The 14237-nt window shown below is 40.2% G+C and overlaps 1 protein-coding gene across 11 annotated transcripts in view; it reads left to right on the forward strand.

The window, feature by feature from the left end:
• The window catches only part of GRIP1 (glutamate receptor interacting protein 1), a 762378-nt gene that overhangs the window by 680006 nt on the left and 68135 nt on the right, over positions 1–14237 (forward strand). For all 11 annotated transcript variants that reach the window (XM_069584696.1, XM_069584697.1, XM_069584701.1 and 8 more), the window contains 2 exons: positions 4949–5018; positions 6631–6776. In XM_069584696.1, coding sequence (XP_069440797.1) covers positions 4949–5018; positions 6631–6776 — 216 coding nt within the window. The remainder of the gene's footprint in view (positions 1–4948; positions 5019–6630; positions 6777–14237) is intronic.

Genomic DNA, 14237 nt, shown 5'->3' on the forward strand with positions numbered 1-14237 from the left:
GGAAACCTGTATATAGGTCAAGAAGTAACAGTTAGAACTGGACATGGAACAATGGAGTGGTTCCAAACTTGGAAAGGAGTACGTCAAAGCTGTATATTGTCACCCAGCTTATTTAACTTATATGCAGAGTACATCATGAGAAACGCTGGGCTGAAAGAAGCACAAGCTGGAATCAAGATTGCTGGGAGAAATATCAATAACCTCAGATATGCAGATGACACCACCCTTATGGCAGAAAGTGAAGAAGAACTAAAGAGCCTCTTGATGAAAGTGAAAGTGGAGAGTGAAAAAGTTGGCTTAAAGCTCAACATTCAGAAAACAAAGATCATGGCATCCAACCCCATGATTTCATGGCAAATAGATGGGGAAACAGTGGAAACAGTGGCTGACTTTGTTTTTCTGGGTTCCAAAATCACTGCAGATGGTGATTGCAGCCATGAAATTAAAAGACGCTTACTCCTTGGAAGGAAAGTTATGACCAACCTAGATAGCATATTGAAAAGCAGAGACATTACTTTGTCAACAAAGGTCCGTCTAGTCAAGGCTATGGTTTTTCCAGTGGTCATGTATGGATGTGAGAGTTGGACTATAAAGAAAGCTGAGCGCCGAAGAATCGATGCTTTTGAACTGTGGTGTTGGAGAAGACTCTTGAGAGTCCCCTGGACTACAAGGAGATCCAACCAGTCCATTCTGAAGGAGATCAGTCCTGGGTGTTCATTGGAAGGACTGATGCTGAAGCTGAAACTCCAATACTTTGGCCACCTCATGCGAAGAGCTGACTCATTTGAAAAGACCCTGATGCTGGAAAAGATTGAGGGCAGGAGGAGAAGGGGCTGACAGAAGATGAGATGGCTGGATGGCATCACCGACTCAATGGACATGGGTTTGGGTGAACTCTGGGAGTTGGTGATGGACAGGGAGGCCTGGCATGCTGCAGTTCATAGGGTCGCAAAGAGTCGGGCACGACTAAGCGACTGAACTGAACTGATGGTTTTTCCAGTAGTTATGTAGGGACGTGAGAGCTGGACAGTAATAAAGGTTGAGCACACTCTGGGAGATAATGAAGGACAGGAAAGCCTGGTGCTCAGCCTTTTTTATTGTCCAGCCTGGCGTGCTTCAGTCCATGGGTTACAAAGAGTTGGACATAACTGAATGACTGAACAACAACAACAGCCAAAATGACAGCAGGCCTCTCAACCCATAGCAACTCTGGAGTCTAGAAACCAATGGAAGAGTGCCTTCAAAGTTCTGCAGAAAAGGAATTTCTAGCCTAGAATTCACCATCTAGCAAATTTGAAAGTAAAGCAAAGACAACTATGAAGGATTCAAAATACTCTCCTCCCCTGTGCTCTTCCTCAGGAAGCTATTAGAGAATGGGTTGTTGTTGTTTAGTCCCTAAGCCATGTCTGACTATTCTGTGACCCCATGGACTGTAGCCCTCCGGGCTCCTCTGTGTACCAATCACCAAAAGAGTAAAGCCAGAAGGAGGGAGAATTGGATTCAGGAGGCAAGGGCTTCAAGGATGCAAGAGGGAAGTGTTAAAAGATAAAATAAGGCATATTAAAATTTTTTTAAGTCTATTTGAGCAAAAACTTGATTCATATGTTATAGTGTCAAACCAGAAGTAGTTAGGAATGCTTTCCGAACAGGAGTCCAGAGATAGACATATACAGGAAGAATAGAGGCAAAGAAAGGAAATGGTTTGATTGGCTATAAAACCTAGTTGGCTGCTCGTGACTGGTTGTCCTTAGTATTTTGATTCATAACCTTGTAAAAGCTTAGATTTTGGTTGGCTTCCATGGGCCAAGAAAGACAGATGAGATTGTTGGATGGCGTCACTGACTCAATGGACATGAGTTTGAGCAAGTTCTGGGAGTTGGTGATGGACAGGGAAGCTTGGCATGCTGCAGTCCATGGGATCACAAAGAGCTGGACACAACTGAGGGACTGAACTGAACCGATATGATATCACTTCATGTGCCGTGCTAAGTCGCTTCAGTCATGTCCGACTCTGTGTGACCTTATGAACTGTACCCCGCCAGGCTCCTCTGTCCATGGGATTCTCCAGGCAAGAATACTGGAATTGATTGCCATTCCCTTCTCCAGGGAACCTTCCCCACCCAGAGATCGAACCAGCATGTCTTAAGCCTAACCCACTTTGGCAGGCAGGTTCTTTAACACTAGTGCCACCTGGAAAGCCCAATATCACTTTATATATAGAATCTAGAATATGATACAAATGAACCTATTATGAAACAGAAACAGACTCAGGGACATAGAGAACAGACTGGTCGTTGCTGAGTGAGGAGAGGGCTGGGGAAGGGATAGAATGGGAGGCTGGGGTTAGCAGATGTAAGCTTTCATATATAGGATGAATAAACTAGGTCCTACTGTATAGCCCAGGGAACAATATTCAACAACCTGTGATAAGCCATATGGAAAGGAATATTAAGAAAAAATGTGCATATATGTATAACTGAATCAGTTTGCTGTATAGCAGACATTAATACAACATTGTAAATCAACTGTACTTCAATAAAAGTTTTTAAAAAGAAAAAACGTGGTGCTAGGGTGTGCAAACCATGGCTGAGCCCTCAAAGCCCAAATCCATGGCCACCTTTAAATGGGCACAGTAAGCATGGGAGTGACAGTGTCAGGGGCTCTTACAGATTTGGACCCACTTCTGGGTTCAGTTTCATCACTCCAGTGGCCATCCACTCTGATGAACCTTTCAAACCTCAAGTTTGAACTTGATTAAAAGAGAAACAGAAGAAGGTAGTAAACGTGAAATGGCTGCCATACATGCTGCTGCTGCTAAGTCACTTCAGTTGTGTCTGACTCTGTGAGACCCCATAGATGGCAGCCCACCAGGCTCCGCCGTCCCTGGGATTCTCTAGGCAAGAACACTGGAGTGGGTTGCCATTTCCTTCTCCGGTGCATGAAAGTAAAAAGTGAAAGTGAAGTCGCTCAGTCGTGTCTGACTCCTAGCGACCCCATGGACTGCAGCCTTCTAGGCTCCTCCGTCCATGGGATTTTCCAGGCAAGAGTACTAGAGTGGGGTGCCATTGCCTTCTCCAATGTCTGTAGATCATTTGAAGTTTCAAACCTCTCTGCAAAGCTGTGTGGGTTTGTCCAGAGGTCAGTGTTATTTTCCTCTGTTAGAACGATGACAGAGATGAGTTTGATGTGTTTTGTTGCCTATACTATTGTTTTGTTTTAGCCCATTTCAATGGACCATGAATTTTTTTAAAAACCAAAGGAAATATCAGATACTCTTTGATGGTCACTAAAGCTTGGGAAAATACTGTGTAAATTCATTGCCAGATGGTAGGAAAGCTGTATTTACTGGTCAAAGTTTTTTTTTGTGTGCTCTATGCCCAGAACAATTTGCTGTTCTGAAATATAACATGAGTAAAACTGCTGAGTGTTTATATTTCTCTGGTGAAATTATAGCAAATCGTTGAGTAGAGGTTTAAATCATGAATTAATTATAGTGAACAGAATGTTTTGCATTCTTTGCTAGAAGCTAAGAATAATGATTGGATGAAGTCCCATTAACATTTACTGTGGACTAACTCAGACAGTGGGTAAGGTATTGGTATATGTGTTTGCTTTTTCTTGCAATGATGTGTTGAGATATTAAACCATCTGTTCTTGTGCATAAACGTTTTCCTGGGATTCATATGGGATTATGGGATATAATATGGTTCTATGATTATTATGGGGTGATCAGACTGTTTATAATAAAATCTTACTTTAGGGACCTTTTAATGATCCTTAAAAGGAAATCACTCCAGGCTTCAGTGTTGGCAAAACATCTCCTCTTGGAGGCATATTGTTGTTTACAAATGTTGGTATGGTTCATTTTAATCATCGAATTCCTAAATTAAATGTAAATTTTCTAGGTCAAGATGATACTTTTGTTCTTACATGTACTATAATTCATTTTGAGGATTAATTCTAAGACTAATTCCTAATTACTTTTCATTACTATTATTTCATTATCACCAAATGGAAATATTCATAAGAAAGGTTATAAGCCCATAACTGACCCCTGTGCAGAATAATAGTTTTAAACTCAATAAAAGTACATGTTTAGACTATGAATGTATATAAACACATGTAGAATCAGTTCACGTTTCTGAACATTTTCGGAGCACTCTAGATATGAATTTGTGAACAAAACTTTAGGATTTACAGTCTGTCTAGCAGAAGATTTCCTTCTGGGGAAAAAAAAATTTACATCAGTGATTCTCACCCACTTTCCACACAGTACACTTGAGTAGTATGACAGGGTCCCATAAAAGAGTGGCATCTCCTCACTGGTGAGGAGTGAAAAAAGTGGTGGGAGAAGGGATTACATGTAAGTATCATCAAGCTGCTGCTGCTGCTAAGTCACTTCAGTCGTGTCCGACTCTGTGTGACCCCATGGACGGCAGCCCACCAGGCTCCCCTGTCCCTGGGATTCTCCAGGCAAGAACACTGGAGTGGGTTGCCATTTCCTTCTCCAATGCATGAAAGTGAAAAGTGAAAGTGAAGTCGCTCAGTTGTGTCCGACTCTTCGCAGCCCCATGGACTGCAGCCCACCAGGCTCCCCTGTCCATGGGGAGCCCCTAATTGCTTTTAATAGTGTACTGTTGGACTCTTCACTCTGCTGAGAATCACAGAATGAAACGGATTTAATCCTGATGGACAGCTTTTCACTTGCTTTCTCCAGTTGCAAATTTTAAATAACTTTGCTCGCATTTTCAAGTTTCTAAGTACTTTAACACAAACATATTTTTATATCAAGAAGGGATAATGTGCATATTTTTAAATTCATTTACTGATTCTCTTTGCTTTGCATACAAATTGAGCTTGCACTGATGGTTGCTATAAAATGAGACTTGTACAGTAATGGGTGAATCATGAATATAAAAGTGTGACTGTTCTATCCTCATTATTACAGCACCATCCAGTAGAAAACCAGGAGACCCCCTGGTTATATCAGATATCAAGAAAGGCAGTGTGGCACACAGGTAAGAAAGATGGATTTACTGGTTCATCCCAGGGTATTTCTTAATTACAGCAGGAATGACTTCTTCCACACAAGGGACAACCTTGTTAATGGGCCATGGTACTCTCAGTATTTTCCAGACAGCCACAACTAATTGATCATATTTGACATCCCTAATGTCAATGGCATGTAGAGCTTTTCCTCGATGTCCCTTTATTTTTGCACCTAGTGCAGATAACCATCACCTAAAGATGCTTTTTAGGGTCTTTCATGAGTCCAACATCGACATTCCTTCACTGATCATCTTCCACCCTTCACTCTTCCAGCTGAAAAAATGAAAGTGGCCCCAATTATGAGAGTCACCTCAATGCAAATAATAGATTTGGGGGAGAGTTTCACTAGATCCTATAATGTCCTCCCTAGTCAAGCCAATATCCTCCATTGAGCCTCAAACAATGTGTATGTCTCCTATTTGATCCATTGACCTTGAAAATCAAGGACTCTCAAACTTGCAATTTCACAGATCAAAATATTTTTAATTGATTAGAAATATTGATGTAAGACTATTAACTTTCTTTTTGTTTTTCAGTTAAGGATTTTACAGATCTCATCTATTGTTACAGTCATTTCATTAGAGGAACATTTTAGTACTCAAAAAGTAGGAAGGGCATTACTTTAGGTATATAGGTATAGGTTTAGATAGTGTGATAAGGAAACTCATAAATAGTTTGTTTCTCATACAGCAGTTGGCAGGTAGGCAGGCAACACAGGGCTGGAGAAGCACATCTGCTTGTCCTTTCCACCTTGCTCTGGTTGTGATTTTCCAGCCCTGGAGGGGAGGAGGGGTGGTGCCCAGGGAGTCTGGCATGTGCATCTTTAGGGGATGACCCAGAAGAAGGAAAGGATGAATGGAGACTAGGAAGCTGTTGGCAATCAGGGTCATAGATATAATGCATAAAGGATGGTTCTTACCAAAACATAACCTTCCTTACAAATATGTGTGCATATACATATAGAACCACCTATGAGCAAATATACATTCTCATTGTTTTTCTCATCTCATGATAGACCTTAAAAACTTTCAAGACCCGCAGCAGTCCCTAACCAGTATGAGACCCCCTGTCCATTTTCCAGTTCACCTTTTCTCCCCACTGCAGCCACAGTGAGTTCCCTGGTGCAGGTGGAAATGCAGAGACACCAAAACCCTGACCTCCCCTAAGTCCATCCCACCTGACTCCCCCCACTCCCTCTACCCTCTCCTATATCTGGACTGCCAAGGACCAAAGGTGGTGCAACAACGCAAAGAAGCGTAAGGACACCTGGGCCGTGTAAACCCAGGCTCATTACACACCTTCCTGGGAACCTCAGAATTCCTGAGTGACACTTAAATGGTTGTCCTGATCTAATTAAAGAAAGTAAATAAAAATGTTTCTTAATAATCTGCAATTGAATGTCACAGCAACCATCCAAAATAAGACTGCAGAAAGGGGATATATCAATAAAATGCATTTTTTCGAAGTTGAAGAATATTTCCCCTAAAGACTACCATAATGCTACTTTATGTTGAATGCCTTTTAAATAACCTAGTTAAGTGTTCATCATTAAGCATGCATTTGCTATGCCTTTACTAACAGAACAGGAACCTTGGAACTTGGGGATAAGTTACTCGCCATAGATAACATCCGACTGGACAACTGTTCCATGGAAGATGCAGTTCAGATCCTCCAGCAGTGTGAAGACCTGGTGAAGCTCAAAATCCGCAAAGATGAAGATAATTCAGGTATTGATCGCCGCAGTTAAGACTGATCTCTCTAACTGCCCATCTGTCACCAAAGATATTAGATCTTGGTGTTTTACATACAACAGCTGGCTAGTGACATTGCAGCAGTGTTTTCTATAGTTAAGAGGGTCTTTAAATTGGGCGTTAAGAGTGTAGTTTGAATTTTAAATAATAGGGTTTTTTAATGATATAATTAAGATATTTACATTATATAAATGTTACAGCTGTATTAAAATAATTTTTAAAGATGAAAAGTAAATCATCACCTGATACCACTCTGATAGAATAGAAGTAGTCATTTGCTAGTTGATGTTATATTACATAATAATAACTTCAGTGCATGTTCTATTTTTTATGTAGCTATATATACATGGTACCACTTTACAAATCCTTAACAGCTATTATTTTAATTTACTGCCCATAATTTATTTACCTTTCTTTTCTTCTCACTTAGATTGCTCCCATTTGTTTCATTACTGTAGGTGGCACAATAATGGATATTTTCATGTGTAGATATCTTTATTCAACTTTTCTTCTTTTGAATTATTTCTTTAGGAAATATTCCTAAATAGTAGGATGGCTGAGTCAAAATAAAAAGGGAATTTTTATGATTCCTGATGAGTCTTGTGCCATGTTGCTTTCTTAAAGGGCTATATCCATTTTAGTGCTTCCAGTAATGTGTGAATACAGAGGTGCAGGGCTTCTCAAACTTGAGAAGGCCTCAGATCACCTGAAGACCTTGTTAAAACGCAGTCCCTAAGCGCTAACCCCAGGTGGGGACTGAGACTATCATTTCTAGCAAACTTCATTTTGATGCTGCTGTGGCCAAGACTCAGTAATCTGAGTAGCCCCCTGCAGATGCCCTTTTATCTGATTTGGATAAGAACCCAAGCTAATCAAAACAAGAGTCAACTAACATGGGGATTTCTAAAAAGTGACATATATCTATAATATAAACATTTGAATTAAAAATGTACCAATCTTATGGGTGAAACCAACACTTTCTGCTGACTATAGTTATAAATTTTTCAACTTGTTTACCTAAGTCATACCTACAATACACAGTTTAAGATTTCTGGGTTTGGAGGGGGGGGGTTGTGTTATTTTGCTTTAATACAGTGAGAATTTAAATAACTTAAAGCAATCTGAATGCTTACTCCAACTAGATTTTTATCTCCCTAATGTTTTCAAGTTTTCCCTCTATTTAATTATTATTTTGCCTAATAATCCCCCTTATTGAATCTTTCCAAAGCATTTGACTTTTTCATAGTTCCAATATACTCATATTTCATAGGTTATATAAGATTCATCAAATTATACAGTTGAAATAACAAGTGAAACCGGCAGAAACAGGCTTGGGAATAAACCTAATTGACTCTAAATGTTAAGCTTTTGACTCAGTTGTATACATATATGGCTCAGATGGTAAAGTGTCTGCCTACAATGCGGAAGACCCAGGTTCGATCTTCCCCGGGTGGAGAAAATCCTCTGGAGAAGGAAATGGCAACCCACTCCAGTACTCTTGCGTGGAAAATCCCTTGGGAGCAGCCTGGGGTCGCAAAGAGTCGGACACGACTGAGCGACTTCACTTCATTTCACTTTGACTCAGTTGGTAGCAGAAACAGAGGTACATGGGGTGCTATTGATACGAAGGGAAGCATTATCCTGAATCATTCAATGGCATTGGTCGGTATATTTTACACAGAGGATGGAGAGTTCACAATGAATCCAGTAAATTGGTTAAAGGGAGATGGTTAAGAGAGTTTCTACTGAATAATTTCATCCCAACCAATAACGAGCAGTTGTCAATGTCCTGCAATCTCCTGGAATCTAATTCTCTAGATCCAGAGTTCACGGTCACATCAGGCCATGTGTTTGTGATTACTATTTAGAGCCAAAACAAGTTGGTAGTTACATCCATCAGTACCACTGGTAAGGATAATTATATCCAAATATATTTTATAATGAACCTTTAAAAATATGCATGGATTTCTTCTAGTTATTTCACAAGCAGCTGATTTTCCTCACCAACATTTGCATTTCTTTCCTAACAAGCATACCTCAATGGTACTTTTGGGGAAGGATTTGTTTTAAAAGAAGGATAAAGCCTTCAGCATCAGGCTGGGTTCTGTCCTAGTGAAGAGGCAAAACCCTGTGGAGAAACCCATTTCACATGATTTGCCAAGCTAAGCAGATCTTAGCTACGTTCCTTGCAGAGTGCAGAAGCCAAGCCAGAGATGAATATGTATGATGTTTGTGGCTGGCAGAGTTCCCAGTTCCAAAGCCAGGCAGTGCAGACACACACTGAGAAGTTTCAGAGACAGCTGAGCACTTGGAGATCCGCATCTTACTTCAGTTGCTTCTTTCCTTTGGCTCATTTTCCCCCCTTTTAGCTCTTTCCCCCTACAATCCTTATGCCTAATACTATGGTAAGGATCATACTTGTTAGGTACTTTTTAAAAATTTATAAGTGTTTTCAATTTTTTAAATCTTAAAATCTTTCATTGAAAACCATTCATCTAACCAAAATAAGACTGTAAATATAGGTGTTAAGAGATATTTACCCAAACTAGATTTTCTCAAGTCAGCGTACTGAAACCTATACTCACATTTTTATAACAGACCACTAACTGAACATTATCATCTGATCATTGATTTGGAAGAATTTGAGTGTTTCCATATCCTTTTCCACCATGAGAATACAAGTATAATTTGAGTAACCAAGTTCTTTTTTATTCAGAGCAAAGCAAGGAGGGGATTATTCAATGCAAAACTTGGATGTCGACTAGTTCAAGGCCTACTACATAGTCATAAAGAGCACACTTTTAAATCAGACCTGTGTTTAAAGTTCAGTTCTACTGCATTCGAGCTGCATGAGTCTGGGCAAATTACTTAACCTGCCTGAGATTTGGTTGTACTTTCAGTAATATGTGCAAAATAATACCCCCCTCGGGGTGCTGCTCTGGCTTGTTGAGAGACTTACTGGCACAGTCAGTATTCAATAACTTGGGACTATTTTATTATTATTATTATATTCTGAAATGCGTTTCCCCACATTAGTTCTGATCCTAGGTCAAGATATAAATGAGTGGAAAATAAGCACTATTCATGACAATAGTCACTGATTTTGAAAGTTTGACACTGTGCTTAATTGAAATTAAGCTGGTGATTTAAATTGTCTCAATATTTGTCTCAATCCTTTGTCTCAATATTTGAATTAGAATCAGAATGGTAATATGCAGTATATATTCTTCACTCTCTAAAATATTACTTACACGAATATTGGACTTTCTATACCCATAGACTTCCAGAGTCTTCCAGTTCTCTTTTTGTTTATTTATTTATCTTGTTTTATTCGGTTGAGCAGGATCTTCATTGCTGCAAGTGGGCTTTCTCTAGGTGCAGTGATCGGGGGCTTCTCTTGGTTGTGGTGCACAAGCTGCTCATGCCAGTGGCTTCTCTTGTTGCAAAGCACAGGCTCTGGGGCATGGACTTCAGTAGCTGTGGCACAGGGGCTCATTAGTTGTAGCTCTCGGGGGTCCTAGAGCTCAAGGCCTCCAGTAGTTGTGGTATACAGGCTTTAGTTGCCCGCAACACGCAAAATCTTCCCAGACCAGGGATCGAACACACTTCCCCTGCACTGGCAGGCAGATTTCTATCCACTGTACACCAAGGAAGTCCCCAGTTCTTTCCTTAACTGTCTGCTCCTCTCCATCCTTGGTTCTGTCATCAGTTACAGAAGATTTATAGTCGTACTTGATATAACTTGGCTTCCTAAACTAGTAATACTGCACTTGAGTTTAACAGATGTTGCTTCAAAATGTAAGAGTGTCTTCCAGCTGCACCAGTTTCGTTGTTCTGCCTTGCACTTTACCCAGGGAGATGACAGAGCTATTTTCAAACATTGTTAAAGCGTTCATTTCTCATTCAGTCATGCCATTGGCATTTATCTAGTGTCTGTAAGGTACTAGGGACTGGCAGTCCTTAGATTAAAAAGGACACAATCTCTGCCCTTAAATCAGTTACCACCTTATAGACAAACAGAAGAAAGTAATTAGCAGTATGATGAATGTTCTACATGTGCATACAAAATGGTAAGAGAATATGAAGGCACCCATTTGAGACTGGGGAGCTCACGTAAATGTTTCTAGCAATCCTGATCTCGAAGGTATTTGGGACGTGTTATTAACAATTAACAAGAGGAAGAGTAGGAACCAAAGGAAGTCAGAGAGCATGGCACATCCTAGTAGCACATACACCTAAAGCAGAAAGTTTGTGTAAGGACTCAGTAGTAGGCGAGGAGACAGATACACTGAAACCAGATCACTATGGTCCTTCTAACCTAGTTTAAATTTTAAAATGAAAGCAAGATAAAATATTATTCCATTAAACACAATTTTTTTCCCATTGGACTACATTTCACCTATTAAGTGTGGAAAATGTAGCATCCAAATTGAGACACTGTAAATATAAAATAGGCTTCCCAGGTGGCTCACTGGTAAAGAATCCGCCTGCCGACACAGGAGTTGTGGATTCAGTACCTGGATCAGGAAGATCCCCTGGAGGAGGAAATGGACACTCACTCCAGTATTCTTGCCTGGAGAATTCCATACTAAATTTTTCAAGACTTAGTACAAAAAATATAGAATATATCAGTAATAATTTATTTAGGTAGATTATATGTTGAAGTAGTACATTAGGTTAATTATTAAGGTTAATTTTTTTTTAAAAAAGGAATTTGAATTTTACCCCAGAAGCCAATGGGAAGCTATTAAAAGACAAAAGAGTAGAGGAATGAGGCCATAGTATTTTGTCAGTGACCAGCGGTTGCAATCACTTACTGAAGTATTGAAGATGCATTTAGGAGAGTCCAGATTAACTCTGTTTCTAGCCCAGGCTGGGGGAAGCTGTAGAATATAATGACTAAGAACACTAGACTGACTTCACAAGTGACAAGCTGGCGAACTTGGGAAAATTAATTTCTCTGAGTATTAGTGTCCTCATCCATAACATCTATTGAATGTCTCCTTCACATGACTGTTCTAGGGATCAAAGGAGGTGATATATTTAAGCACAATAGGAAATGGCAACCCACTCCAGTATTCTTGCCTGGAAAATCTTATGGACAGAGAAGCCTGGCAAGATAAAGTCAGTGAGGTCGCAAAGATGCAGACACAACTGAGCGATGGAACACAGAGCCAATGGGTGCTTTTCTGGGTCTGAGCAGTAAAACAACGGCTGTTACCTAATTACCAAGACCTCAAAGATGCAATAACCCCTTTGAAAGAAAATCTATAGCCTTGTCTGCATCTAGATCCAAATGTGTATGAAGAGGGGAGAGTTTAGAGCTCTGAGAGAGAATTTGGGGGAAATTGTAGCAAGAAATAGATGGGGGCTTCCAAATCCCTCCCAGATAATTTATAAGGGTCTGCTTTGTGTCACTGCCTTTGTACCAGTCAAACTCATAGCTGCTAATGATATCTCTCTTGATGTAAAGCACCTCACTTCTAACATACAGCATGTTTCTAGAGACCATAAATTCAGTATTTTCCCTTCACCAGCTCTAATCTGCATAGAGAAACATTTCCAGGCTGCAACTTGTCCTATCCAAAGCAAATGACTTTTTCACATTTCCAAATAGAGTCTTATGCAAATATAGCCTTAGTACCAGTTAAATCTGCCTTTCAAAGATTTGGCCTTTCATTTTTCACTTTTTCAGTTCATCAGTGTTAAGCCAGCAAAGTAATTTTCAGCAGCTTTTTTCCCATCAAGTGTAGATTGTAATAACAGAATGCCCCATCATAAGCAACCAAGAATGATCCTGGCTGTGCAAGGAACAGTGGTAGAGCAAGAGGCTGGCTGCAGGAAAAAAACTCCTGATAGATTTTTTTTTTAATACTCTTCCCTTGTTTCTGCTTTATCTCAAAGCAGTAATGGCTTTCAAACTGAAGTCAACATCACAATCACCCAGAGGACTTGCTGAAATACTGGTGACTGGGTCCCACTCTCTCAAAGTTTCAGATTCCTACAGGTCTGGGATAAAACTGAGAATTGGTATTGCTAACAAATTCTCAAATAATGCTGAAATTACTGGTCCCAAAACTATACTTTGAGAAGCACTGTCATGAGACAACCTAATTTGGAGACTTATAAATGATCACTTACATAAAGAAATTTAGCAAACTCCCCTCATAGTCCAGTGGCTAAGAATATGCCTTGCCTTGCAGGGGATGCAGTTTCAATCCCTGGTTGGGGAACTAAGATCCCACGTGCAACAGAGCAGCTAAGCTCACATACCCTAACTCCTGAGCCCACGTGCTCTAGAGCTCACACGCCACAACTAAGACCAGTCACAGCCAAATAAATAAACAAAGAAATTAAAATTCTACTCTTAAACACTCACCAATTCCTTGGAACGTTATTTTGATAAGGCCAGGTCACATGACTACACAACAGTCACGCAGCTGTTGTTCAGTGGCTAAGTCACGTCCAACATTTTGTGACCTCATGGACGCCAGGTTTCCCTATCCTGGAACAGTGTTTGTTTTTTCATGTGAATCTCTAAGTTAACCAGCACTATTTATGGAAAAGATTGACGTTTTCTCATTGCATTCAATGGCAATCTTGTCATAATCCGTTGTTTCACAAATGAATCTTTTTCAGATTTCGTCATTTAATTCCACAATTATTGTTGTCGTTCAGTCACTCAGTCATGTCCAGCTCTTTGCAGCACCATGGACTGCAGCACACCAGGCTTCCCTGTCCATCACCATCTCCTGGAGCTTGCTCAGACTCATGTCCATTGAGTTGGTGATGCCATCCAACCATCTCATCTTCTGTCATCCCCTTCTCCTCCTGCCCTAAACCTTTCCCAGCACTAAGGTCTCTTCTAATGAATCGGCTCTTTGTATCAACCAGCCAAAGGATTGGAGCTTCAGCTTCTGCATCAGTCCTTCCAATGAATATTCAGAGGTGATTTCCTTTGGGATTTGCTGGTTTGATCTCCTTACTATCCAAAGGACTCTCAACATTCTTCCCAAGCACCAAATTCAAAAGCATCAGTTCTTCAGCACTCAGCCTACTTAATGGTCCAGCTCTCCCATCCATAAATGACTACTAGAAAAACCAGTACAGGCAGCTGTAGAGGATATTTTTTAAATGCTTCATTTTCTCAGGTCTGTCCCCCTCCAAGAAATATAGCCATACTCAATGACATGAATTCCATCATTTTTAGTTGAAGTGAACTTTGCTTGACCTGTATATTTATGCATTCCAAAGGCCCTCTCCCAAATCCAAGACTCCTGTTTGGCCACATAAGCAGATGCCATGATGAATTCAAGCTAGATAGTGCTCGTTTTGTTAAACAGACGGCACTCAAGAAGCCCGGGAATAACATTGCAGATAAGTAATGCTGCAATTTTGCATCTGTTCCATGGTCCCATTAATTTCCTTAACTAGGGA

The sequence above is a fragment of the Ovis canadensis genome, chromosome 3, assembly GCF_042477335.2.
Source record: "Ovis canadensis isolate MfBH-ARS-UI-01 breed Bighorn chromosome 3, ARS-UI_OviCan_v2, whole genome shotgun sequence".
NCBI lineage: Eukaryota > Metazoa > Chordata > Mammalia > Artiodactyla > Bovidae > Ovis > Ovis canadensis.